General features: G+C 43.1%; 1 protein-coding gene across 3 annotated transcripts in view; it reads left to right on the top strand.

Moving 5' to 3' along the window:
* bach2b (BACH transcriptional regulator 2b) overlaps window positions 1-24,995 on the top strand; it is a 312,106-nt gene that overhangs the window by 218,734 nt on the left and 68,377 nt on the right. For 2 of the 3 annotated variants that reach the window (XM_078542272.1, XM_078542270.1), the window contains one exon: window positions 15,099-15,353. In XM_078542272.1, coding sequence (XP_078398398.1) covers window positions 15,111-15,353 — 243 coding nt within the window. In that variant the 5' untranslated portion in view covers window positions 15,099-15,110. Of the gene's footprint in view, window positions 1-11,850; window positions 11,948-15,098; window positions 15,354-24,995 lie in introns of those variants that run through there. The other variant, XM_078542271.1, reaches the window with a different exon arrangement.

Here is a 24,995-nt window from a genome sequence, read left to right as displayed (position 1 = left end):
CTCCACACAGCTATCTAAAACCTTTCATCCACCGTTTGCTTGAAATGGATCTCTCATCGCTCTCTTTCCAGCCAGCTAAAATAAATCGTCCAACCACAAGTAAGTTTCTTCCAGCTTCCATAGAGCTCAGTACTTAGTGTTGTATGATTTGGCTCAAAGCAAAGAAAAACTTAGAACATAGGGTCAAAAGCGTACAATGCAAGGACATAGGTTAAAACAACTATTTTGAATTAGTTTGAAGTCCACAATAAAGGAACTTGGAAGAATTTGGATCAGTTTGAGCTTGTGTCTATGCCTGTTGAGACAAAGCTGACACTCTGCAGATTCTTCCAGGCATCTTTGTCCTAAAAGGAACTGCACCAACATCTTCAGGATTATGATCAACTGTTAGCTGAAAATTTACTAGTAAACTTTAATGATAAAATGAAGTTGATTATGTGCAAGCAAGAAGATGGCTGTGTTGGTTGCAATCTTTGTGTTGGTGCACATGCTTTTGCTACAGAAATGGGACTTGAATTTTAGCGCCTTCCAGGGGTGGGAAAGTGGAAGTGGGCAGGTGCAGAATTTAATGTCACTAGCCTGCATGCCCGTTACATCGTCTTCACCCCCAATTCATTTTCCCAAAGGCGGGATGGAGTGCGGCAGGGCTACCAGCCCACATGCAGTGGGTGGCCTATTACATCACTTAAAGGCCAATTAAGACTTGTTTACAGAGTATAACTGGGATTTTCCAGTTGGCCTCAAGCACCCTACAGGTGGCAAAGGATGGTTTAGCTGCCTAGAGGTGGCCTCAGGGCAGGAGACCGAGGGGCCAGGGCTCCAGGCAGGCCCAGAGGTCTTCCCTGCCTGCCTGGATGCAGTAGAAACAGTTGGCCATCCTATGACTAGATCCCTTGCACACAGTGGTGGACTGGCTGCAAAGGCCATTTTTTATTTTAAATTTCAAACAGTTAGATCGGGGGGGGAGCGGGAGGCATCTCTATTTTGGGATGACTTCTCTCTCACGAACCTGCCATGACATTCTGCTGCTCCTTTTAAGCAGGAAAGACTCCTACTGGTTCTCCAGCTTTGACAGCTTGCCTGTCATCCTTAATTGGATAGCAAGCCCACCATTGACCACTAATTTAATAAATCAGGGAAAATCACAAAGAGTAACTGATTCCTACACAGTGCGGGCTTTTGACCCCCATTTGAGTCTGACAACAGGGTTCAGAAGCCCATGGCCAAAATCTTGCACCTGGGGTCTGAAAGCTACAGCATGTGGGCACCTAGAGACCTGAATACAAATAGGTCTAGGTCAACATTCATTTTTATTGTGGACTGGAAATTCACTCAAATCAAGAATTCTATAGTCTAGTTTTGCTCTCTGCTCCCTATTCTAAACCTGTTTCTACATGAAAGTAGAAAAGAAACCAAAAGTGCTGGAATAACTGAGGGTTGATTAGTGTCTGCAAAAGAAAGACAAGTTTTCAATATCACTACCAAAATTGATTCTGATAAAGGGTCACACCTGAAATGTTAACCTATCCTTCAGACTTTGACAGACTAATTTCCAGCATTTTCTGGTTTCATTATCAGGTTTCACAAATTTTCCTTTACCTCAGCATACAGAGGCATGGGTTGCTTTTGAGTCACCCCTGAGTAATGGATGGATTAGGCTTTTCCCCAAATGGTGTCACATTGCACTTACCTAGGGAATTGGGAGGCTTGGAAAACTGTAACTGTTGATATTTCTTAAGTATTTTAGTGAGTTACTTAGAGTTATTGAATTAATGGGTAAGATTCGAAATTTACTCATAATAAAATGTACTTTTTTCCCACTATCACAGTAAATATTTAGCTTTCAACAGTGTTTCAAATAGTCTCTAACACGTGGTTGCTGACTCATTACTCGGTTTGTTTCCCTATTGTTCATGCTGTACCCAAGTTCACATCTGAGCATTTCATAACTGTTAGTGAGTATTAGAAATTGGTCAATTTAAAATGGGTGACTCAATTGGCTGGGCAGTGGACACTAATTCCTATTATATATAGGTGGTACTCAAACTTCATTTTAACCGCGCATGTTCTTAAACTTACTGCCTAGTGTGGAAGTCTGTCTCCTTCTCGTATGCTGTAGGGGCATACAGACTCTATGTGGAAATATGGCAGCCTTAAGGTCAGCAAAGCAGTCCTGGTGCTTTGCTGTTTAATCTTCTCCTGTTTCCTCTTATTCCAGCTCAAAAGCTGCATGTTCCCACATCCTTCAACCATGTGAAAGGTTGAGAATGAATTCATTTCTGATCGTCTGAATCTGAACCGTGTGCACAAGCTGCCTTCCAAAATTGTAAACCTTGACTGACAGATGCGACCTTACAAATCTTGGAGAAAGGAAGAATTATGATGTGATGAAACACTATAGCAAATCAGTTGAGATGGAAGAGATCACAATTAGTTCAAAAGACAAGAATGCGTTTTCTATACAGAATTACTAAGAAATGCTTGTACACGAAAATGTGAGAGTTTCATAGCATAGTTGTCTGGTGCAGACAAGAGTATGCATAGAATTGATGGGAGGATCCTATATTATATGTTGATTATGATAAATACAGACTTTGTTTTTATCTATGCAGCATGTAGTAATAGATGGCTGTCAGTGAACAGCGTGGCAGTAATTCAACGAGGCTTTTCATTTGGCATCTTAACCCAAGTGGGAGAATCTTGAACTACAGTGCATGTATTCTCCATTCTTTATCAAAATGAAATACAAAGCCCTAATTTACATTAAGGCTTCAGATGGCATTGTGAACTATCCAAGCTTCATTACCCTGTACTGACCTTGGGATTAGATCGTTGTCTTAAATTCAGTCAGTAGTCTTATTGTTTGTATTGGAAATAGCATATGGTGTATTTTGTTTCGGTGATTTACATAATTTTGTGGTGCAATGTGCAGATCAGTTTAAGATGTTGATATCTGATTCATGACGGCATCTTACGTGATAGGACCATCAGCATTTCAAGGGTGATTTTGAATAGTCATGCGGGAAGAATTATGCTGTCAGTGTTCAGTAATGCAGTAAAATTATATGTATTTTCTGCCTTGTTTTAGGGAATGGCCCATCATATTTCAAAAGACTCATTGTAACAACAATAATACAAAATAATGGCCTGAAAGGGGAAATTTCCGGGGGTTGCCTTTCCAGCTTTGTTGATCCTTATGGGCATCACATGGAGGGAAAGGAAAAATGAATCTGAAGAAGAACCAGCCAGAGTAGTTGATAATCACAGATGTTGTGTGGAACTTAATACCCCCCCCCAGCCAAGCTGGCAGTGAGTTTGGGGCGGGGGGGCATTTAATCAGGTGAGAGGGTGCGGGGTGGGGATCCCACCACCTTTGCACCTCCACCTGATTAAGTCTGGGATGAGAAGGCTTGTGGACAGGCTTCCTGCCCAGATACTCATTGAGACCCTTAAGTGGGCAATTAATGCCCACTTAAGGGTCTCACCCCACTGCCATTGGGATTCAACCAGCAGCGGGCAGGGGAAGTCACCAAGCAGGGAACTTAAAAAGCAGAACACTTCTGAGAAGGGGTCCCTCATTGTCAGACACTCTGTGCCTGATCGAGGGACCTGGCATCAGGTAGGGGTGTCCTGCTGAGAGCCACCTCCCTGCCCTTTCTGCTGACCCCTCTCACCCCCCTTCTACTGTGACCCCCATCCCACCCTCACACACCTTCAGCCTGGGATTCATTGTTGAATTTGGGATGCTGGTGGGTGCATTGCCAGCAGTTGCTACTGCTCCCGATGGCACTGACAGCAACGGAGAATTATTGACCTCTGATTGGCAACTCTCGAAGGGTGTGAATTCTGCCCCAGGGACCCTTAACCCTGAGGAAGACCCACAATGGCCACTTAATTGCCTGATGGGCATATAATTCCGGCAGGCCTTTCCCAGTGGAGGCGATATGCCGCTCCCACCAGTTCTCCAGCCGGCAGGTGAGACCCCTATCACAAATTCCGTCAATAATGTCCATAAGCCTACCAAACTGTAGAAGATATTTGAAGACTTCCCTATGATAATGTTTCTTCAGAAATAATGAGCACAGTAAATATTCAATAACCATAAATGATGAGCATTGCATCTTTGATAAATTATTCACAAAGGATTCACTTTATGGATCAGAAAAGTTATTCTTTTTTACTCGTAATGCTCATATTCATTAGTAACTTAAGGTTACAATCAAATTTTAAAGTAATGGGTGCCACAGTCACCTTCCTTCCATCATAAGGTCAGAAGTGGGGATGTTTGCTGATGATTGCACAATGTTCAGCACCATTTGTGACTTCTGAGATACTGAAGCAGTCCATGTCCAAATGCAGCAAGATCTGGACAATATCCAGGCTTTGGCTGACAAGTGGCAAGTCACATTTGTGCCACACAAGTGTCAGGCAATGCCCATCCCCTTCAAGAGAAAACATAACCATCGCCCCTTGACATTCAATGGCATTACCATCACTGAATCCCCTACTATCAACATCTACTATCAACATTGACCAGAAACTAAACTGGACTAGCCAGATAAATACTGTGGCTACAAAAGCAGGTCAGAGGCTGGGAATCCTGCACAAGTAACTCACCTCCTGACTCCCTGTCCACCATCTACAAGGCACAAGTCAGAAGTGTGACGGAATACTCTCCGCTTGCCTGGATGAGTGCAGCTCCAACAACACTCAAGAAGCTTGACACCATCCAGGACAAAGCAGCCTGCTTGATTGGCACCCCATCCACAAACATTCACTCCCTCCACCACTGACGAACAGTGGCAGCAGTGTGTATCATCTATAAGATGCACTGCAGAAACTCACCAAGGGTCCTTAGGCAGCACCTTCCAAACCCATGACCACTACCATCTAGGAGGAAGGGCAGCAGATCAATGGGAACACCACCACCTGGAAGTTCCCCTCCAAGCCACTCATCATCCCGACTTGGAAATATATCGCTGTTCCTTCACTGTTGCTGGGTCAAAATCCTGGAACTCCCTACCGAAGAGCACTGTGGGTGTACCTACACAACATGGACTGCAGCGGTTCAAAAAGGCAGCTCACCACCACCTTCTCAAGAGCAATTAGGAATGGGCAATAAGTGCTAGCCTGGCCATTGACGCCGGCATCCCATAAAATGAATTTAAAAAAACAATTGTCTTGGTCTTTCATATTCCTTTTATTAATTTCAATAACAATATCAAGTGATCATACAAATTAAGATAAAAGGTATTGATGTGTGAGTCTAGGAAAAAAACAGCAAGCAATGGAATAAAAAGAAATGTGTCCACAAAGTCATGATGGTAATTCATTCATGGAATTTGCCAGCATTTATTGCCCATCCTAATTGCCCTTTGTTCTTGTGAGCATCACTGACATTCAGGTGACTGGAAGACTGTGTGTCTTAGAGTGGAACTGCAGGTGGTGGTGTTCCAGTGGGGTTCTGCAGGACTCAACGATAGTGAAAGAACAGCGATATATTTTTGGTGAACCACCTTCTTGTATAATACTAAGTGGCTTGCTAGATTATTTCAGAAGGCAGTTAAGGTGCAACCACGCTGTGGATCTGATATCACCACTATACAGGCCAGATCCAGTAAGGATGGCAGATTTCCTTCCCTAAAGAATATCAGTGGACCAATATGCACTGTCATTCTTCTTCCCCCAATTTCCCCAGTTCTCAGATATGAGACAGCTAGTGCCCATTGCCATCATATTTTCTCAGGTTTTCCAAGACCCAGAGATCTTCAAAAGCTCCAACTGCTTTGTCTAATGACAACCGTTCACTAACTAGTGGTCGTTTCTTTTCATGATCAGTGTTGCAATATGCAGTTCGATCAGAGTTGCCATTGATAGGACCAGCTGATATGTTCATTCAGATATCATTTCATCGCTGTCACTGGGTCAAAATCCCAGAATTCCCCCCTAGCATCATTGGGTGCACAGTGCTTAAAAATATATTGCTGCTCCTTCACTGTAGCTGAGCCCTGCAGAGCCCCACTGGAACACCACCACCTGCAAGTCCCCATCCAAGCTACACAGACTTCCAGTCACCTGAATGCCAGTGATGCTTCCATGTACAAATAAAAAATTAAGAGGCATGGTTCCATTTGGCAGATTGGTCAGAAAAGTAATGGTCCATGAGATCCAAGGGTGAGCTGAATACAAAGTTATCTTAGTGGCTGGAAGCAAAGGGTAATGCTACAGATTTGGAAGGTGCTGTCACAGGAGCCCTGGTGTGATGCCACAGTATTTCTTATAGATTGCACACAATGCTGCCATTCTTCATCAGTGGCTGGAGGAGTGAATATTTAAGATGGTGGATACGGTGCCAGTTAAGCAGGCTGCTTTGTCCTGAATGATGTGGATCTTCTTGAGTGTTGTTGGAGCTGCATTCCAGGCAAGTGGAATGAATTCCATCACATTCTTGGCTTGTACCTTGTACATGGCAGACAGGCTTTTGGGAGTCAAGAGGTGAATTACTCACCACAGAATTTCCAGCCTCTGATCTGCTCTTGTAGCCATAGTATTTATGGCTGGTCCAATTAAGGGTTTGGTCAATGGTAACCCCCAGGATCTTGTCTGGAGTCACATATAGGCCAAACCGGGGCAGGGTGGCAGGTTCGTTTCCCTAAAAAAAACCAGATGCTTCTACAACATTCCAGCAGTTTCTTGGTCACCATTATTGATATTTACTTCCTTTTATTCCAGATTTATTTAATTAATTGAATTCAATTCACAAGTTGCCATGGTGGATGTGATCTTGGTGTTTCTAGATCATTGGTCCAGACTAGTCCAGTAACATAGCCACAATGCTACCATATCTATCACAATACTGGAATTCTGGTGCATGCCTAGCGTCTTATCTTAATAAATAAGAAATAAGTTGGGATTGCATAATGCTCATCGTATCCTTGGGGTGTCCCACAGCATTCACAGCCCAAGTAATTGTTTTTGCAATTTCAGCCAATTTTCACATTGCGAAGTGATACATGACCAGAAAATCTAATTTAGTGCTATTGCTTAAGGGATAAGGGTTGGCGAGGACACCAGGTGAAACCCTATGATCATCTTCAAGTTGTGCCAAGGGATCTTTTATGCCTACCCAAGCAGGCACACAGCACCTCATCTGAAAGACTGAACTTTCAACAACGCAATATTCCCACAGCACTGTCCTGATTATTTACTTAAATCTCTGGAGTGGAGATTGAATCTCCACCCTTCTTATTCAGAGGTGATTGTGCTACCACGGAGCTACGGCTGACTTATGGAAGAGATGAATGACATTAGTAGTTAAGTGTTTGTCATTGGAAGCAAGCAGTGATTCATGGATAGGTGGGCACACTTGTTTAATTTAGGGAGCATGATTGTTCCTAGGCATTTTCTCCAGAGCTTTAATTTTAGAGCATAAAGAGCATACATAGAGCACCAGAAGGACTGTGTGGAGGAGGTTCGCCTCTATCTTCTCGGGTCAGCTAGGGATGAATGTTAAATACAGCCTTGCCAGAGTCTCCCTCATCCAGGAACGCATTTTCAAACTCGTGCTTTTTAAGGTGGTTCTATGTACTCTTTAAATCTTTTACATTAGGTTATTTTTGATTTCAATCTCTCAATTTCAATGTTGTAAAGTTTTCGAGACCTTCATATTTACAGTAATAATTCTAACTAAATACAGTGTAAATTTCACGGCATTTTCCTTGTGGTTTTTCTCGACTGACTGTAATTTGAGGCTTCTGTTTTCTTTTTGAAGAAGGAAACAAAAGTGCCTTTTGAATAAATTCACTGCCCAACCTGGATTTGTGGTGAAAAACAGTACCTCTATGGATTGTAATTGGCATTTCGACCCAAGCCCAATAATATTGTAATAATGAAAACAGTGCTCTGAGGAAATAACCTTCACACCATTGCAGCACCAGAGGCAAATAACGATTATAAATAGTACGAACGTGAGTTTGGAAACTTCCCTTCTGGTCTAGCAGGCAGTTGCCCTTGCGACTTAATAAATTTATGGCCTGTGATTTTACGGGTCTCTTAACTCAGAATTGGAACTTCTAATTTTTTTTAGATTGTTTCCCATTAGCCAGCTTGTAACTTTTTTTGAGGGAGATCATTGTTACAAGCTGCAATGATTAGAAAACGAAGCTGTCATGAAACGTATTACCTTCATTACATGCGCAATGGGATACACTGAAGAATTACTTATTCAAGAATCACTTTATATCTATAGTTAATACAGAACATTTTAAAAAAGCATTACTATCTGGAGTGGGGATACAGAATCCTTTTTGTATGTAAATTGAAAATAATTTAGAATTCTTTAGGTTATTTTTACAATTTTTAAAAAAAATTCACAATTACAATTTCAATTGTATTATTAAAATTACAGTTTTAAACCAGAAAACTGGTTTCATTGAGCACCTCGAATTCAGGGACTAAGTGAACATCAGTACAGGTAGTTAGATGTGTTCTAATTGTGCATGTTAATTCAGCTACCTGGTGCTGACTTAATCACACTACACTGAAGGAAGCATGTAGAACAAGTCTAACATACATCTGATAAATATGATTATGTTATTGCACATTATTCATTCAATAATTTTGCAACTGTAACTGCATTTTATATATCAATCCAGAGATCTCCCTGTGTAATTATTGCACACAAGATGAATCTTTCATAGCAGAGAAATGTGGAATATGTTCTCTGGAAATTCACATGATAGGATTAGAGTTGCAGGTTTTATCAAGTGAATAAGATTCCAATATAAGTATTTCTAAACTTGCTGCAAGGTTTAGCATAATAAGAGTTTCTGAGTAAAGTACTCCTGTTTCAAGATTATGAAAGGAATTGTCTCAAGTTGAACCCAGCAAGTTGTTCATTATAGTGAAGAGTTCAAATTTCAAAACCAGAAGTTTAAAATTTAAGAAGGTGGGAGTAAGGAGGAAAGTCAGGCAGAAATATTTCACCCAAATGGTATTAGAATTGTGACATAAATTACCTTGATACTCCATTCAAGTGGACAGTACAGCGAGTTATTTTAACAATTGGGTGCTTCTCTGGAGAGAGAAGGGACTGGAAGGAAGAATTGATCTGGTCATCTTGCCTAGTAGTGCAATAAGTATCTTTGTGAAAGTTTTCTTTGGGTGGTATGTCTAGTGAATAAATATGTTCCAAAAGAACATATGGCTGAAATTCTACAGGTTGGGATGGTCACAGGTTGGTTACACCGGGATTGTACTGTAAGGTGCGCTCCAGCACTGACCCTGTCAGAACACTGAGCTCAGTGGGTCAGGTGGGGACAGATGCCACTTCAGGCACATTTCCAAAGCCTGCCTGGCCATGGAGATTATTTCCAAGGACTTCCCTCTGATCCTGGCCATACTCCCCTTCTGCCTTTCAGTTAGGGACACAATCTGTCAAGAGGAACCCCACTTATGTCACTGCTCTTTTTAATGTATATTAATGACCTGTACTTGGGTTTGCAGGGTATAAGTTTGCAGATGACACAAAACTCAGACAAATTGTAAACAGTGAGGAGGATAGTAACAGATTTCAGAAGTACCTACAGACTGGTGAAATTGCAGACTGATGCCAGATGGAATTTAATACAGAGAAGTGTAAAATGATGGTTTAGGTAGAAAGAATGAGGAGAGGCAATATTAAATGGCACAGTTTTAAAGGGGTGCAGGAACAGAGACCTGGGGTTGTATGTACTGAAATCTTTGAAGGTGGCAGAACAAGTTGAAACATCTGTTAATAAAACATTTGGGATCCTTAGCTTTTTAAGTAGTGGCACAGAGTACAAAAGCAAAGAAGTTATGCTAAATCTATATAAATCACTGGTTAGGTGCCAGCTGGAGTATTGTGTCCAATTTTGTGCCCCACACTTCGGGAAGGATGTCAAAGTCTATGGTGCAAAGCAGATTTATTTGAATGGTACTAGGAATGAAAAACTTTAGTTACGTGGAGATGAAAGAAACTTGTGGCGTTCCCATTAGAGTCAAAAATGTTATGGTGAGATTTATTAGATCAACATCACGAAGAATTTTGATAACAGAAATAAGAGGGAACAGTTTCCAGTGACAGATGGGTTGATGATCAGAGGACACAGACTTAAAGTAATTGGTGAAAGAACTGGAGGCAACACAAAGAGAATTTTTATTTTACAGAGTGAGTAATGATAAAGGTGGAGTAATAAAAATACAAGAAATAGATGTATATATTTTATGAGACTTCTGCCTTTGAAATGTGGAAAGTGTTTTTTTCTGTCTGTGAAATCAAAATAACATGCATTGATAAAAACAGTTAATCTAAGCTTCCCCGATGACTTGGCATGTATATGCTCTGCTTAATGTGGTACTGAACTCTTCAGAACATCACAGATTTGTTCTTTGTCTGTACTGATTAGCCAGGGTGTGCTTTGAATCGGGAGGAAAATTCAGAGGGTCCCTGCTCCTGGCCATGGCCAGTGACTTACTCTAGGAGGCACACGTGCATTTACATTTGGAGAGGACGGGTTTTGCTTCCCCCGTGATGCCTTCCATAGTCGAATAATCTTATTTACAAATTGTCAAGGCTGGTGCAAGAAGGCCAACACTTTGGGTGAGGTGACTGGCATTCATGGAAGTTGGGAAGAGTATTTGAAAAAAAAAACATTTTAAAGAGTACAGGTAATATGTAAGGGTTAGATCACTTTGCATTCTGACAGGCATCATTTGAATCAGACATCATCAGTTCTGTAGATAAGGGAAGGTGCCTCAACATGTCTAGACCAGGCAGGAAAGGAAATTTATATTTGAGACTTGGAATTTCTCAAAGACTGTAATTCTCTGTGTTTTGCTCTTGTCATGCGAGATGCATGCATAGCTGTTTTACAGAGGATCATTTTTCAAATGGTTATCACCTACTTCATGCTGGTGCTCCCAGCAAGTTGGTAACCATACCTTGACAGGAGGCAATGTGAAGCCTGGCTGTTTACCTTTATTTGGATTATTTAGGAATTTCTTGACAAATTATGAATAAAGGAAGGGAAGAGAGAGGACTTGTATTTATATAGTGCTTTTCAAGACATTGGAGCATTCTAAAGTGCTTTACAGCCATTGAAGTACTTTTTATGTGTAGTTACTACTGTAATGTAGAAATGAGGCAGCTGAACAATGTTGGTTGAGGGATGAATATTGGCCAGGACACCAGGGAGAACTCTCTGATTTTCCATGAATAGAACCATTGAGTCCTTTACATCCACCCAAGAGGGCAGAAGGGACCTCACTTTAACACCTCATCTGAAAGACAATCACCTCTGTTAGTGCAGCGCTCCCTTAATAACTGCACTGGAATGTCGTCCTGGATTGTGTGCCCAAGTCCCCATGAACTTCTGATTTAGAAAAGAGGGTGCTACCATTGAGCTGCAACTGACACCTAAAGAGAAAGGATGTCTGAATGATGTTTTAAGGACAATATTCAGCTATTGCATTTCTTAATTAGCATTAAAAACGTAAAAAGGTTACAGTCTTAACGTTGATGTATAATTAACCTTTTTGTGCAGTTTTGTTGATACTGCTTCCCTACACTTAGCTTAATTACGATGTGCAAGTTCATGCTGCTTACATAACTGTCAGAATCTCCTAGCTGTATAGCGACTGCACTGCTTCATACCTTTGCTTAATTCACTAATGTAAGTTAGGAACTTAGTTGACTTTCTGGTTGTGGTGCTTTGTAATAAAAATTGGCTGTAGATTTTCTCCAGTAGTCAACTCTAAGTTATTCCTTAACAAAACTACAGGAAAGATATTTAATTTTTTTGTATCTTTTTCTTTCATTGAGCATATCAACAGTTTCAACTGGCTGAGAAGACCCCAATAACTGCATGCATAATCCTCATACATATGCAAACTTGCTTATATGGTGGAAATGTTTCACGGGTCTTGTGTGAGTGATAAATGAATAGCATTTCAGTACTTAGCCATGAATTGGAGAGTTGTTTGCATGCTTTTTTCCCTCACAAATATCGTAGTTATTTTCACATTACAGGAAGGATGTGATTGCACTGGAGGGGGTGCAGAGGAGATTCAGCAGGATGTTGCCTGGGATGAAACATTTAAGTTATGAAGAGAGGTTGGATAGACTTGGGTTGTTTTCGTTGGAGGAGAGAAGACTGAGGGGCGACCTGATCGAGGTGTACAAGATTATGAGGGGCATGGACAGGGTGGATAGGGAGCAGCTGTTCCCCTTAGTTGAAGGGTCAGTCACAAGGAGGCATAAGTTCAAGGTGAGGGGCAGGAGGTTTAGGGGGGATGTGAGGAAAAACTTTTTTACCCAGAGGATGGTGACGGTCTGGAATACGCTGCCTGGGAGGGTGGTGGAGGCGGGTTGCCTCACATCCTTTAAAAAGTACTTGGATGAGCACTTGGCACGTCATAACATTCAAGGCTATGGGCCAAGTGCTGGTAAATGGGATTAGGTAGATCAGGTGTTTCTCACGTGTCGGTACAGACTCGATGGGCTGAAGGGCCTCTTCTGCACTGTGTGATTCTGTAAGCAAGTGAAGATTTTTGATCTGTTATTTGATGACTGACTATAATAGCAAATTATTATAAAGCCTCGGACAGGACTCGCATGTTTTTGTCATTAGAGCTCACATTTGATAGCAATTGCCATATATTTTGCAATAACAAGCGATTATAATTAAGATGTTTTACCACTGAGTATTTTTTTCTAATATTGGACTGTAAACTATATTCTTTTGTAGTTTCCATTGTGCTTTGAACATTTTTGCACCATTTACAGTAAATTACTAACAATTATAAATGACTCTGTAATAGGGAGAGATGCCTACAGTCCTTTGTGGACTATGGCTAGTTACTTACTTACTCAGAGCAATGTCAAGGCACATAAGTACTGAAGCATCAATGTGCTTCTCTGTTTGAAGATTAGTTTCTGCCTGCAGCTTCACCCCAAATCTCCAGTAACAAACCTTGTCAAACATCGTAAATCCTGGTGCCCACTGCACCTCCATTTCCCTCCATTATTTTCAATGGCAGAAAGATTGTGCAGACTGTGCCAGAATTTCAGATGTGAACCCTTCCCTGGCAGGGTTTCTTCCAGGAGGTACAAAGTCTGAATGCTACCCATCATATCCCAGCTTTATTTGATACAGGTGTTAAAGATTTACCTTCAATTGTGCCCAATGTTTGAGAGACCAAGGGTGGAATTTTCCGTGCCCGCTGGCATCGACGTGTTCTGTGGTGTGAGCGAACAATATGGCGAGAAGGCCAAAAATCAGTTTCACGACGTTGTGTAACCAGTTTGCGATTGTCCGCTCAGCCCATCGATAGCGGGCCACATTTCCCACCATCGGACGTCGGGAACCTCATTGTAATATATCTGCACATCATTTTAAGGCTAGCCCACCGGAATCAGCCCTCCACACCCCCCCCCCACCCCTCCCCGCGCCCAACGCTGTATTATCTGAGCACACCGACCTTGTTCACAACTGTACATAAGCGATGTGCACTTGATGAGCTGCACTTAGCTCGGGATTTTGAGGTTTGTTTGACTATCTTGCCTCAGGCAGCACTCGCAGTCATCAACACGAAGCTTCACAGGCAACACCACACCACTTTTAGGAGGGCTCATGGGCAGGTCTCTACCTACCAGGCCAGCCGTAAGGCGGGGGTGGATTATCGACGGCTGCAGGGCTGGGGCTTGCTTGGGGAAAGGGGAGAAGTGGCTTCCAGCAAGGGAAGAGGCTGCAGGGCTAGGGCATCACTTGGGAAGGGGGGTATCCCAGGGTGTGAGTGGGGACACATGTTGATCTGTACAAGTGGCCTCAAGAGGGTGAGGGCTGAGGAGGCAGTCTCCAGAGGAAATGAGGCCAAAAGGAGATGTGAGGGTGGTGTGAGAGGGAGTGAGTGGTGACGCCCCTTGAGCTGGCAATGAGTGAGGTGCCAGTGAATATATGATGGCCTTGTGAATCTGAGAGTTTAGAGTGATGAGATGGTTGCCTTTCTGCACTGGATGGCGAAACTCTTGTGTGCAGCATTGGTACTGATCACCTCTGCCATCGCCTCCCAAACCGGAGTGGTGAAACTGATGTGCCTCCTGCGGCCAGAGCAGAGGTAGAGGACATTGCGACGGCCTCTAGTGGCGTCCCAGGGATGCGCAATTGAATCTGCCGGGGCTGCAGTCTTTTTGGGTTTTGGGGCCTTGTCTTCACTGGTGCCCTCCTGGACTGGAAGCACTGAGAGGTGCGCGCACGGCTGCATTTTAAATATGGCGCCCGCCATGAGGAAGTGGCGAGATGATGGCGTGGCTGGCGAATGAGAGCCTGCCCACCATCGAAACGGCATGTTTCCCAGGAATGCATAATTAATGCGGCAGGGTTGGGACGATATGGCGTGAAAAGCCGCCATTGCAGCCAACAGACAAAAAAAATTGCACTTAGTGCAATTCTAGGACAATTTTGCCCAATCATTCAATTTAAATACAAACATCCATGGGATTTGTTCAAATACTTGTTTGGTTGACAGCTTTTTTAAAAAGTATACAATGGTCAGTATTTGGTCTGTTTGGTCCTGTCAATTTTTTGACAATATTGATCAATTGAGAGTTGGTCAGACCAGGTACGTTCTGCAGGTGGTAAGAAAATGATATGAAAAGTATCATGATTAAAGAATATTACTTCAATCATAGTTTAGCACAGCAGTTGGGAACTTTGTTTGTACTGCATGAGGTGTTAGTTCAGGGGCTAGTAGAGCGTACTTTTTTTCTGCCACCATAGAAGGACAAGTAGGATCTCTTGAAAATATGGGCATATAGGTTGAAGGGCCACTCTGCCTGCCTTTTCCCAGGAATGCAACAAACTTACCCAGAGATCTGGGCAAGTGAAAACACTGTGTGGGACAAAGGGCTTGCCTTCAGACATAGTTTGAAACAAGGAAGCCTAAAACATCCAGCATAGAGTGAAGAAACTCCAAACAATCACTGCTAATACATACTTTGTAAAAAAAAAATTGCATGCTTTTAACCATGTTAGTGCCATCTAATACTAATCCAGTGTCTTCCTCATTTCTTTTTTTAGGGTCTGAACGGAATGTCTGTGGATGAGAAGCCTGAATCACCCATGTATGTGTATGAGTCAACTGTGCATTGTACAAATATCCTCCTGTGCCTCAACGACCAGCGTAAGCAGGATATCCTCTGCGATGTGACTGTTCTGGTGGAGAGGAAGGAATTCCGTGCCCACCGGGCTGTCCTGGCAGCGTGCAGCGAGTACTTCTTACAGACTTTGATCGGACAAACGGAACATGAACTGGTTATCACCCTGCCTGAGGAGGTATGTCACAGTAACTCACTTTAAACATAGGACATTGTTTAATCAGATCCTAGTTGTTGCAGGAAGTGTGGCATCAGAATAGTCCATACAATATTATGTTATTCTTCCCTTGATGCCTAAAATAGCAAAAGCCTAGTTTTTGTTAACAAGTTATTTTTGTTCTCTTGACTTTATCATCGCTACTGGAGTTAAAATAATACAATAGTGTAGATTCATATTATGGCACAGGGGAGCACCAATGTTTGCCACTACTGATGGATGAGATATCGGTTTTTAACTACAATCCCTGGCATCTTATGAAGTTCTAAGTCTCCGCTAAATCATTGCATAATGCAGGAAAGGACAGCTCGCACGAGAATTCTCCCCGTACTACACTCATCTTCAGAGTAGGGACTTGGGAACAGATCTGCTCAATATTCCCCTGTCCCAAACTGCAGAAAATTGGGGAAGTCGTCCCTTTGTAGAAGACCATATAAATTTGTAGCATTGGAGACCATGCAGCACATCATGTTTGTGCCAGCACTTTACAGGGAAAAGTAATCACACACACAATATTTAAAAAAATAGCAATTATGGCTTTTTCACAATCTGTTGATAAATTTTGCTGCAGGCCAATCTTAAGTTCAAGATCTTAAGTGCGCATTTTAAGGATCCCTTTGAGTAAAACATAATTGGAGTCGCAGTTTAGCTTCAACTATAATTACTGGTGACAAAAAAAGGATGCTTCAGGTTTTTAGTATTGGAGAATCAAAACAATTGAGGAAACTCAACTTCAGATTGTAATTCCCCTTTATAAGTGAACGTAGGAACACAAGTAGGCCATTTAGCCCTTCAAACCTCTTCCACCATTCAGTGAGATCTGGGCTGATCTGCAACCTAAGTGCACATACCCACCTTTGCCCCATATCCCTTAGTATCTTTGGTTAGCAAAAATCTATCAAGCTCAGATTTAAAATTGACAATCGCTCCAGCATTAATGGGTGGAAGTAGTTTCCAACTACTCCGTTTCTCTTAATATCTTGAAAATCTCAATCATATCACCCCTTAACCTTCTACATTCTAGGGAAAAGAACTTTAGTTTGTGTAATATTTCCTCATAATTTAACCCTTGGAGTCCAGGTATCATTCTGGTAAGTCCCCCTCCAAGGCTGTTCTAGCCTTCTTAAGGTCTTGTGCCCAGAACTGCTCACAGTACTTCAATCAGGTGTGGTCTAACCAGGGCTTTATATAGATATAGCTTAACTGCTAGCCCCTTGTGTTATAGTCCTTATACAGTGGCAGGAGTGTGCACCATCTACAAGATGCACTGCAGTCACTTGCCAAGGCTCAGCAACCACCTAGGAGAACAAGGGCAGCAGATGCATGGGAATACCATCACCTGCAAGTTCCCCTCTAAGCCATACATCATCCTGACTTTGAAATATACCACTGTTCTCTGTAGTAGCTGTGAATTGGTAGCGTCTGTAAATGCAGATAAGATGAGCATTTAGCAAAGACAGAATGGTTTTAATGGGGGATTTTAATTTTCATTTAAATTGGGCTAAGCAGACTAGCTCTTGTCAGAAAGTTAGTGAATTTGTTTAATGTTCAAGACAGTTTTCAAAAGCAATATATCATAGAACCAACAATGAACCAGCCATTTTAGATTTAGTGATGAATAATGTGTCATATTTAGTTAACAGCCTAATAATGCGTGAACAATTATTTAATAGCGATCATAATATGATCGAGTTCAATGTCATGTTTGAAAGGGAGAAATGCAAAGCAGCTAAGATTCTATATTTAGGTGGGGCTGACCTACTGCTGTCCAACTGCTCCATTCAAACTGCTTTTGCACTCAGTGTACTTACAGCGAGGGAAACAATTAAATTGAAACAAAAAGGACTGGAAATGTTTAGCTGGTCAGAAGGCATCTGTAAAAAAACAGATTACCATTTCAGGTTCAACCCTTCAGATTCTGATGGAGCTGCTCTGTATTATTTTATCCATTCATGGGATATTAGCGACACTTGAAGGCCAGCATTTTATTGCCTGTCCCTAATTGCCCTTGAGAAGGTGATGGTGAAGTGCCTTCTTGAACTGCTGCAGTCCATGTGATGCAGGTATACCCACAGTGCTGTTAGGGAGGGAGCACCAGGATTCTAACCCAGTGACAGTGAAGGAATGGCAATGTAGTTCCAAGTCAGGATGGTGTGTGGCTTGGAGGGAAACTTGCAGGTGGTGGTGTTCCAGTGCACCTGCTGCCCTTGTTCTTCCAGGTGGCGGAAGTTGCAGATTTGGATCGTACTGTCAAAGGAATCTTGGCGCGTTGGTTGCATTGTATCTTGTAGATTGTACACACTGCTGCCACTGTGCCCCTGTGATGGAGGAAGTGAATGTTTAAGGTGATGGATGGGGCGCCAATCAAGCAAGCTTCTTTGTTCAGGATGTTGTTGAGTTTCTTGAGTGTTATTGGAGCTGCAATCGTCCAGGCAAATGGAGAGCATTCCATCACACTCCTGACTTGTGCTTTGTGGATGATGGACAGCTTTGGGGAGTCAGGAGGTGAGTTACTTGTTGCAAAATTCCCAGCCCCTGACCTGCTCTTGTAGCCACGGTATTTATATGGTTGGTCCAACTCAGTTTTTGGTCAGTGAGACCCTCAGGATGTTGATGACGGGGGATTCAGCAATGGTAATGCCATTGAATGTCAGAGGGAGATGGTTAGATTACCTGTTGTTGGAGATGGTCATTGACTTGCACTTATGTGGCACGAATAAAATTTGCCACTTATCAGCCCAAGCCTGAATGTTGTCCAGGTCTTGTTGCCTGCAGGTACAAACTGCTTTGGTATCAAAAGAGTTGCAAATGAAACTGAACATTGCAGAATCATCAGCAAGCATCCCAACTTCTGTCCTCCGGCTGAGGATGGTTGGGCCTAGGACACCACCCTGAGAAACTCCTGCAGCCATGTCCTGAGACTGAGCTGATTGGCCTCCAACAACCACAGACATTGTTTTCTGTTTTTCTTTAGATTACCAGCATTTGTGAGACCTTTTTCTTTTTATTTATACAACTAGATTGGATTGGGAAGTGAGCCAATTAGGGAAATTTAGGTATAGGAACAGGGGAATGCAGGTGAATTTATTTACAGGCATTTCCTGCATAACTTCTCAATTGCAACTAATTCCAGTGGTTAGTTGATGGATGGTTTCTTTTGTTGCAGCTTTATATCTAATTTTTTATTGAGAAACCTGGGTGGTGGGCCAAGCCACACAGGCCACCACCAATTTTGGAAATGATCCTAGTTATTCCATGTTTACTGCACAAAGCCCTGCCAGTCACTAAAGTCTCTCCAGTTAAACTGTGATTAAAAACTTAATAAAAAGAGGGAGCAAGCTCACCATGGGTCTAAATAGAAATAAAGACGCCGTTTTAAAATGTGATGGTCTTGCAGCATTACTTCAGGGGACTAAAATGAACTTTTAAAACATTTTGACATGAAGTCCTGTATGTTTGGTGGCATTGCTTTAAAAGTTGTGGTCATGAGTCTTGCATTAGTAAATGCAAAAAATATTGCTCATATTGATGTCATGCACTGTGAACGAGTTGTGCTAAGGTGTGATTTAAAACCTAAGGGCCAGATCTCCGCTACCGAGGTGGGTAGCTTGAGTAGGGAAATTTCCAACTCGGCAGACCTGCCTCGGCTTAAAGGGTCCTGTTAGACCCAATTTTTCAGGGAGGTGAGGGCGGGATAGAACTCCCGGATGAAGATCTAGGTGGCCACAGAAGCGTGTGAGTGCCGAGGCAGGCCAGTCAGTAGGCCCACCTCAGTTCTATTGGACTTCATGTCATTTATTTTAGGAGCTGTTAGGCCCTCTAGTTCTCAGCCCTCTCACCCACAGCCCATGGCCCCTCATACTCCCATGTCAACCTAAGCTATCTCCATGCCAACTCATGCTCCATGCCTCCTCATACCCCCGTCATCTCACCTCCACAGACACACACCCAACATCCACCATTGGCAGACCTCAGAAGCCATGTGGACTTGAAAAAACAAAGTTTAATAATCTATTACAGCCCTCACTCACACACACTTGATACTGAAAAACTTCCATCACGAAACATACTCAAAGCTTTTAAATTTCCTCAAGTGGTTAATTTGTGATTAAAAATAAATCAAAAAAGCACTTGAGTCAGTAGCCACATCAAAGACAGCTAATCCTTTGAGAGCCTTTTTAAACTTCCAATCAAATTGCGAACATAGAACCCCTACTGAGATAATTGTAGCTTTTGAAATTCAGCCAAGCATTCATAATGCCACAAAACCAGTCCTTGGGAAATGTCAAAAAATAACTCTATTTAAGTTGTGGAACAGGTGACTTTTTTTTTTCCTAACCTATACTATATGGCCCATCAATCAAAGCAGTCCAGCAGACAGTGTTTATCTTAACTCTCACTGACAGATTAAGCCTTTTTGTAAGTTTAAAGAATAGGAGATTTTTTTTAAAAATCAGGCGATGACACTTGAACCTTACCTGCCCTTCAAGAGCATTTATGTCTACTCCATAAATTCATAGCTCCCAGACTGCAGGTTAAGGCCCTTGGAAAGACAAAATGGAGTCGGTTTGACCTCAACACTAAGTTCAAATGCCCTGCTGTGTTCGGGTTTCTAGCCTATATGAATCATGCCCCTCTACATTCCCCCTGCCAGCAAAAAATGGTTCTCTCAGAAATGAGGGCAGGACTTACGAATCAAAGTCTTGTCCGCTATTTTTAAAGGTCCACAGACTCTTCTTCTTTCAGCATTTTTGCTGCCCTATGTTTCTGGTATTTGACAAATCTAGGAATTAAGTTTTTGTCTTTTTTATTTACTTGTTTGAAGAAAATAATTCTCAATTTAATGTTTTGAAAGTTGGTCACCCCTTGGCAAGGCATTTTGCACTTTTTAGTTAACTATTTAAATTGCCAAAATTACCAGTTTGCTAGTTGAAATTGATCATAAAGAGGAAGGTGCTGTTGTCCTTAAATAGTGAGGAGTTAATGTTCTACAAGGGTTTTCCCACTTATCCATTGTAACAGATGGGCTACAGAAACCCCTGAAAGTGCTTAATATCATCTACATGCTGCCCCTCATCTGAAGACATTGTGCACAATGACAACAACCACCACATCTCTCAACTCTTCCATTGCAGTGCTGGCACCCTGTTTCTCTGATATCAAATCCTGGCTGAGCAGAAATTTCCTCCAATTAAACATTGGAAAATTGAAAGCACGGATTCCACACCATTCCCCAGGAACTGAAGCAGATTGTTTGCAACCTCGGTATTCTGTCTGGCAATTAGCTGAGCTTTGGATCCTTTTTTCTTTTATTCATTCATGGGATGTGGGCATCGCTGGCTGGGCCAGCATTTTATTGTCCATCCCTAATTGCCCTTGAGAAGGTGGTGGTGAGCTGCCTTCTTGAACCACTGCAGTCCATGTGGTGTAAATATATCCACTGTGCTGTTAGGGAGGGAGTTCCAGGATTTTGACCCAGTGACAGTGAGGGAACAGCGATATATTTGAAATCAGGATGGTGACTTGGAGGGGAACCTCCAGGTGGTGGTGTTCCCATCTGTCTGCTGCCCTTGCCCTTGGTGGTAGTGGTTGTGGGTTTGGAAGTTGCTGCCCAAGAAGCCTTGCTGAATTCCTGCAGTGCATCTTGTAGATGGTGCACACTGCTGCCACTGTGCGTCGGTGGTGGAAGGAGTGAATGTTTGTGGATGTGGTGCCAATCAAGTGGACTGCTTTCTCCTGGATGGTGTCAAGCTTCTTCAATGTTGTGGGAGCTGTATTCATCCAGGCAAGTGGGGAGGATTGCATCACACTCCTCACTTGTGCCTTGTAGATGGTGGACAGGCTTTGGGGAGTCAGGAGTGAGTTACTCGTCGCAGGATTCCTAGCCTCTGATCTGCTCTTGTAGCCACAGTATTTATATGGCTAGTCCAGTTCACATTCTGGTCAATGGCAACCCCCAGGATGTTGATAGTGCAGGATTCAGTGATGGTAATGCCATTGAACATCAAGGGGCGATGGTTGGATTCTCTCTTGTTGGAGATGGTCATTGCTTGACACTTGTGTGGCACGAATATTACTTGCCACTTGTCAGCCTATGCTTGGATATTGTCCAGGTCTTGCTGCATTTGGACATGGACTGCTTCAGTATGTGAGGAGTTGCGAATGGTGCTGAACATTGTGCAATCATCAGCAAACATCCCCACTCCTGACCTTATGATGGAAGGAAGGTCATTGATGAAGCAGCAGAAGATAGTTGGGCCTAGGACACAATCCTGAGAAACCCCTGCAATGATGTCCTGGAGTTGAGATGACTGACCTCCAACAACCACAACAATCTTCCTTTGTGTTGGTATGACTCCAACCAGTGGAGAGTTCTTCCCCCTGATTCCCATTGACTTTAGTTTTGCTAGGGCTCCTTGATGCCACACTCGGACAAATGCGGCCTTGATGCCAAGAGCAGTCACTCTCACCTCACCTCGGGAGTTCAGTTCTTTTGTCCATGTTTGAACCAAGGCTGTAATGAGGTCAGGAGCTGAGTAGCCCTGGCGGAACCCAAACGGGGCATCAGTGAACAGGTTATTGCTAAGCTAGTGCCGCTTCTTAGCACTGTTAATGATCCCTTCCATTACTTTACTGATGATGGAGAGTAGACTGATGGGGCAGTAATTGGCTGGGTTGGATTTGTCCTGCTTTTTGTGTATAGGACATACCTGGGCAATTTTCCATATAGCCGGGTTGATGTCAGTGTTGTAGCTGCACTGGAACAGCTTGGCTAGGGGTGTGGCAAGTTCTGGAGCACAGTTCTAAAGTACTATTGCCAGAATATTGTCAGGGCCCATTGCCTTTGCAGTATCCAATGCCTTCAGCTGTTTCTTGATATCACGTGGAGTGAACCGAATTGGCTGAAGACTGGCATATGTGATGCTGGGAACCTCCAGAGGAGGCCTAGATTGATCATCTACTCGGCACTTCTTGGTAAAGATTGTTCTGAATGCTTCAGCCTTATCTTTTGCGCTGCTGTACTGGGCTCCTCCATCATTGAAGAAGTGGATATTTGTGGAGCCTCCTCCCCCAGTGAGTTGTTTAATTGTCTACCACCATTCACGACTGGATGTGGTAGGACTGCAGAGCTTAGACTTGATCCGTTGGTTGTGGGATCGCTTAGCTCTGTCTATCACTTGCTGCTTATGCTGTTTGGCACATAAGTAGTCCTGTGTTATAGCTTCACCAGGTTGGCACCTCATTTTTAGGTATGCCTGCAGGCTGCTCCTGCACTCTTCATTGAACCAGGGTTGATCCCCTGGCTTGATGGTCATGGTAGAGTGGGGGAAATGCCGGGCCATGAGATTGTGTTCCAGTACAATTCGGCTGCTGCTAATGGCCCACAGCGGCTCATGGATGCCTAGTCTTGAGTTGCCAGATCTGTTCGAAATCTATCCCATTTAGCACAGTGGTAGTGCCACAAAACACGATGGATGGTATCCTCAATGTGAAGGCTTCGTCTCCACAAGGACTGCGGTGGTCACTCCTACCGATACTGTCATGGACAGATGCATCCGCGGCAGATAGTTTGATGAGAATGAGGTCAAGTATGTTTTTCCCTCTTGTTGGTTCTCACCACCTGCCGCACCCAGCCTAGCAGCTATGTCAGTAGCGGTGCTACCAAGCCACTCTTGGTGATGGATTTTGAAGTCCCCCACCCAGAGTACATTCTGCGCCCTTACCACCCTCAATGCTTCCTCCAAGTGATGTTCAACATGGAGGAGCACTGATTCATCAGCTGAGGGAGGGCGTTACGTAGTAATCAGCAGGAGGTTTCCTTGCCCATGTTTTACCTGAAGTCTCATAGCACCAGGTCCAGAGTCGATGTTGAGGATTCCCAGGGCAGCCCCCTTCTGATTGTATACCACTGTGCCACCACCTCTGCTTGGTCTGTCCTACTGGTGGGACTGAGCATCATCCACCCAGGGATGGTGATGGTGGAGTCTGGGACATTATCTGTAAGGTATGATTCCGTGAGGATGACTATAGGCTGTTGCTTGACTAGTTTTGGCACTAGCCTTCAGATGTAAGGAGTAAGGATGACTTTACAGGGTCGACAGGGATGCGATTGCCGTTGTCGTTTCCGGTGCCTAGGATGATGCCAGGTGGTCTGCCCGGTTTCATCATTTTTGTGAGACTTTGTTGCGGTTTGTTACAACTGAGTGCTTGCTAGGCCAGTTTGAGGACATTTAAGAGTCAACAACATTTCTGTGGGTCTAGAGTCACATGTAGGCCAGACCAGGTAAGGACAACAGATTTCCTTCCCTAAGGGCATTAGTGAACCAGATGGGTTTTTACAACAGACTTTTAATTCTAGATTTTTTAATGAATTCACATTCCACCATCTGCCATGGCAGATTCAAACCTGGGTCCCCAGGGCATTACCCTGGGTCTCTGGATTATTAGTCCAGTGACAATACCGCTACGCCATCGCCTCCCCCTATATTCTCTCCATTACAAAGCTTGCCTTCATCCTGCCCCTGTCACCTCAAGATGGCCATGCCAGTACTCTCCAAGCCACCCTCCCGTTTTCTCACCATCCAAAAACTTCAGCTCACCTAAAACTCTGCTCCTCATATCCTATCCCACACAACCGCCAGTCACTCATCATCCCATGCTTTGTTGACTCCTTAACCCTAACACCATAAGTTTCTCATCCTCATCCTCACACCTCCCTGTTTCTGTAACTCCACCAGTCCTACCACGTTCTGAGAACTCTGCATTCATCTAATTCTGGCCTCTTGCCCAATCTCCACTCCCATTGTCTGACCATTCAGCTTCCCAGGTGCTAAGCTATGGAATTCCGTCTCTAAATCTTTCCACTGCCATTTCCTCCTTTAAGACCTTCCTTAAAACTTACCTCTTTAAAGATGTACATCCTCTGTCACCAGTTAAAAAGGCACTAAGAATGAAAGCATAAATTAGGAACAAAGTAAATTCTATAAACATTTGTAATAAGAAAAGTATGTATTTTTGGAACAGGAAATGACTTTTAGACCCAGCAAATCCATTCATTTTTGATATAATCTCAACTCCCATTTACATGCTTTTTTTGCTACAATTGTACAGGATTTTGATGAGACTACACCTGGAATACTGTGTGCAGCTTTGTTTCCACATTTAAGAAGGGGTGTACTTCCATTGGAGACAGTACAGTGAAGATTCACTAAATTGGTCCCTGGGATGAGGGGGTTGTCCTACGTTGAGAGACTAAGTAAATTGGGCTTTTATTCTCTGGAGTTTAGAAGAATGAGAGGTGATCTCATTGAAACCAACAAGATTCTGAAGCTTGATACGGTAAACATTGAGAGATCGTTTCCACTGGTGGGGAATCTAAAACACAGAGGCACCGTTTCAGTATAAGGGGCCAATCATTTAGGACTGAGATGAGGACTTCACTCAAAGGGTTGTGAATCTTTGGAATTCTCTAGCCCAGAGGGTTGTGGATGCCCCATTGTTGAATATACTTAAGGCTGGGAGAGACAGATTTTTGGTCTCTCAGGGAATTAAGGCAAATGGGAGCGGACGGAAAAATTGAGTTGAAGCCCAAGATCAGCCATG

The sequence above is a fragment of the Cetorhinus maximus genome, chromosome 5, assembly GCF_964194155.1.
Source record: "Cetorhinus maximus chromosome 5, sCetMax3.hap1.1, whole genome shotgun sequence".
Lineage (NCBI taxonomy): Eukaryota > Metazoa > Chordata > Chondrichthyes > Lamniformes > Cetorhinidae > Cetorhinus > Cetorhinus maximus.
This window is presented reverse-complemented; position numbering and strand designations above follow the sequence as displayed.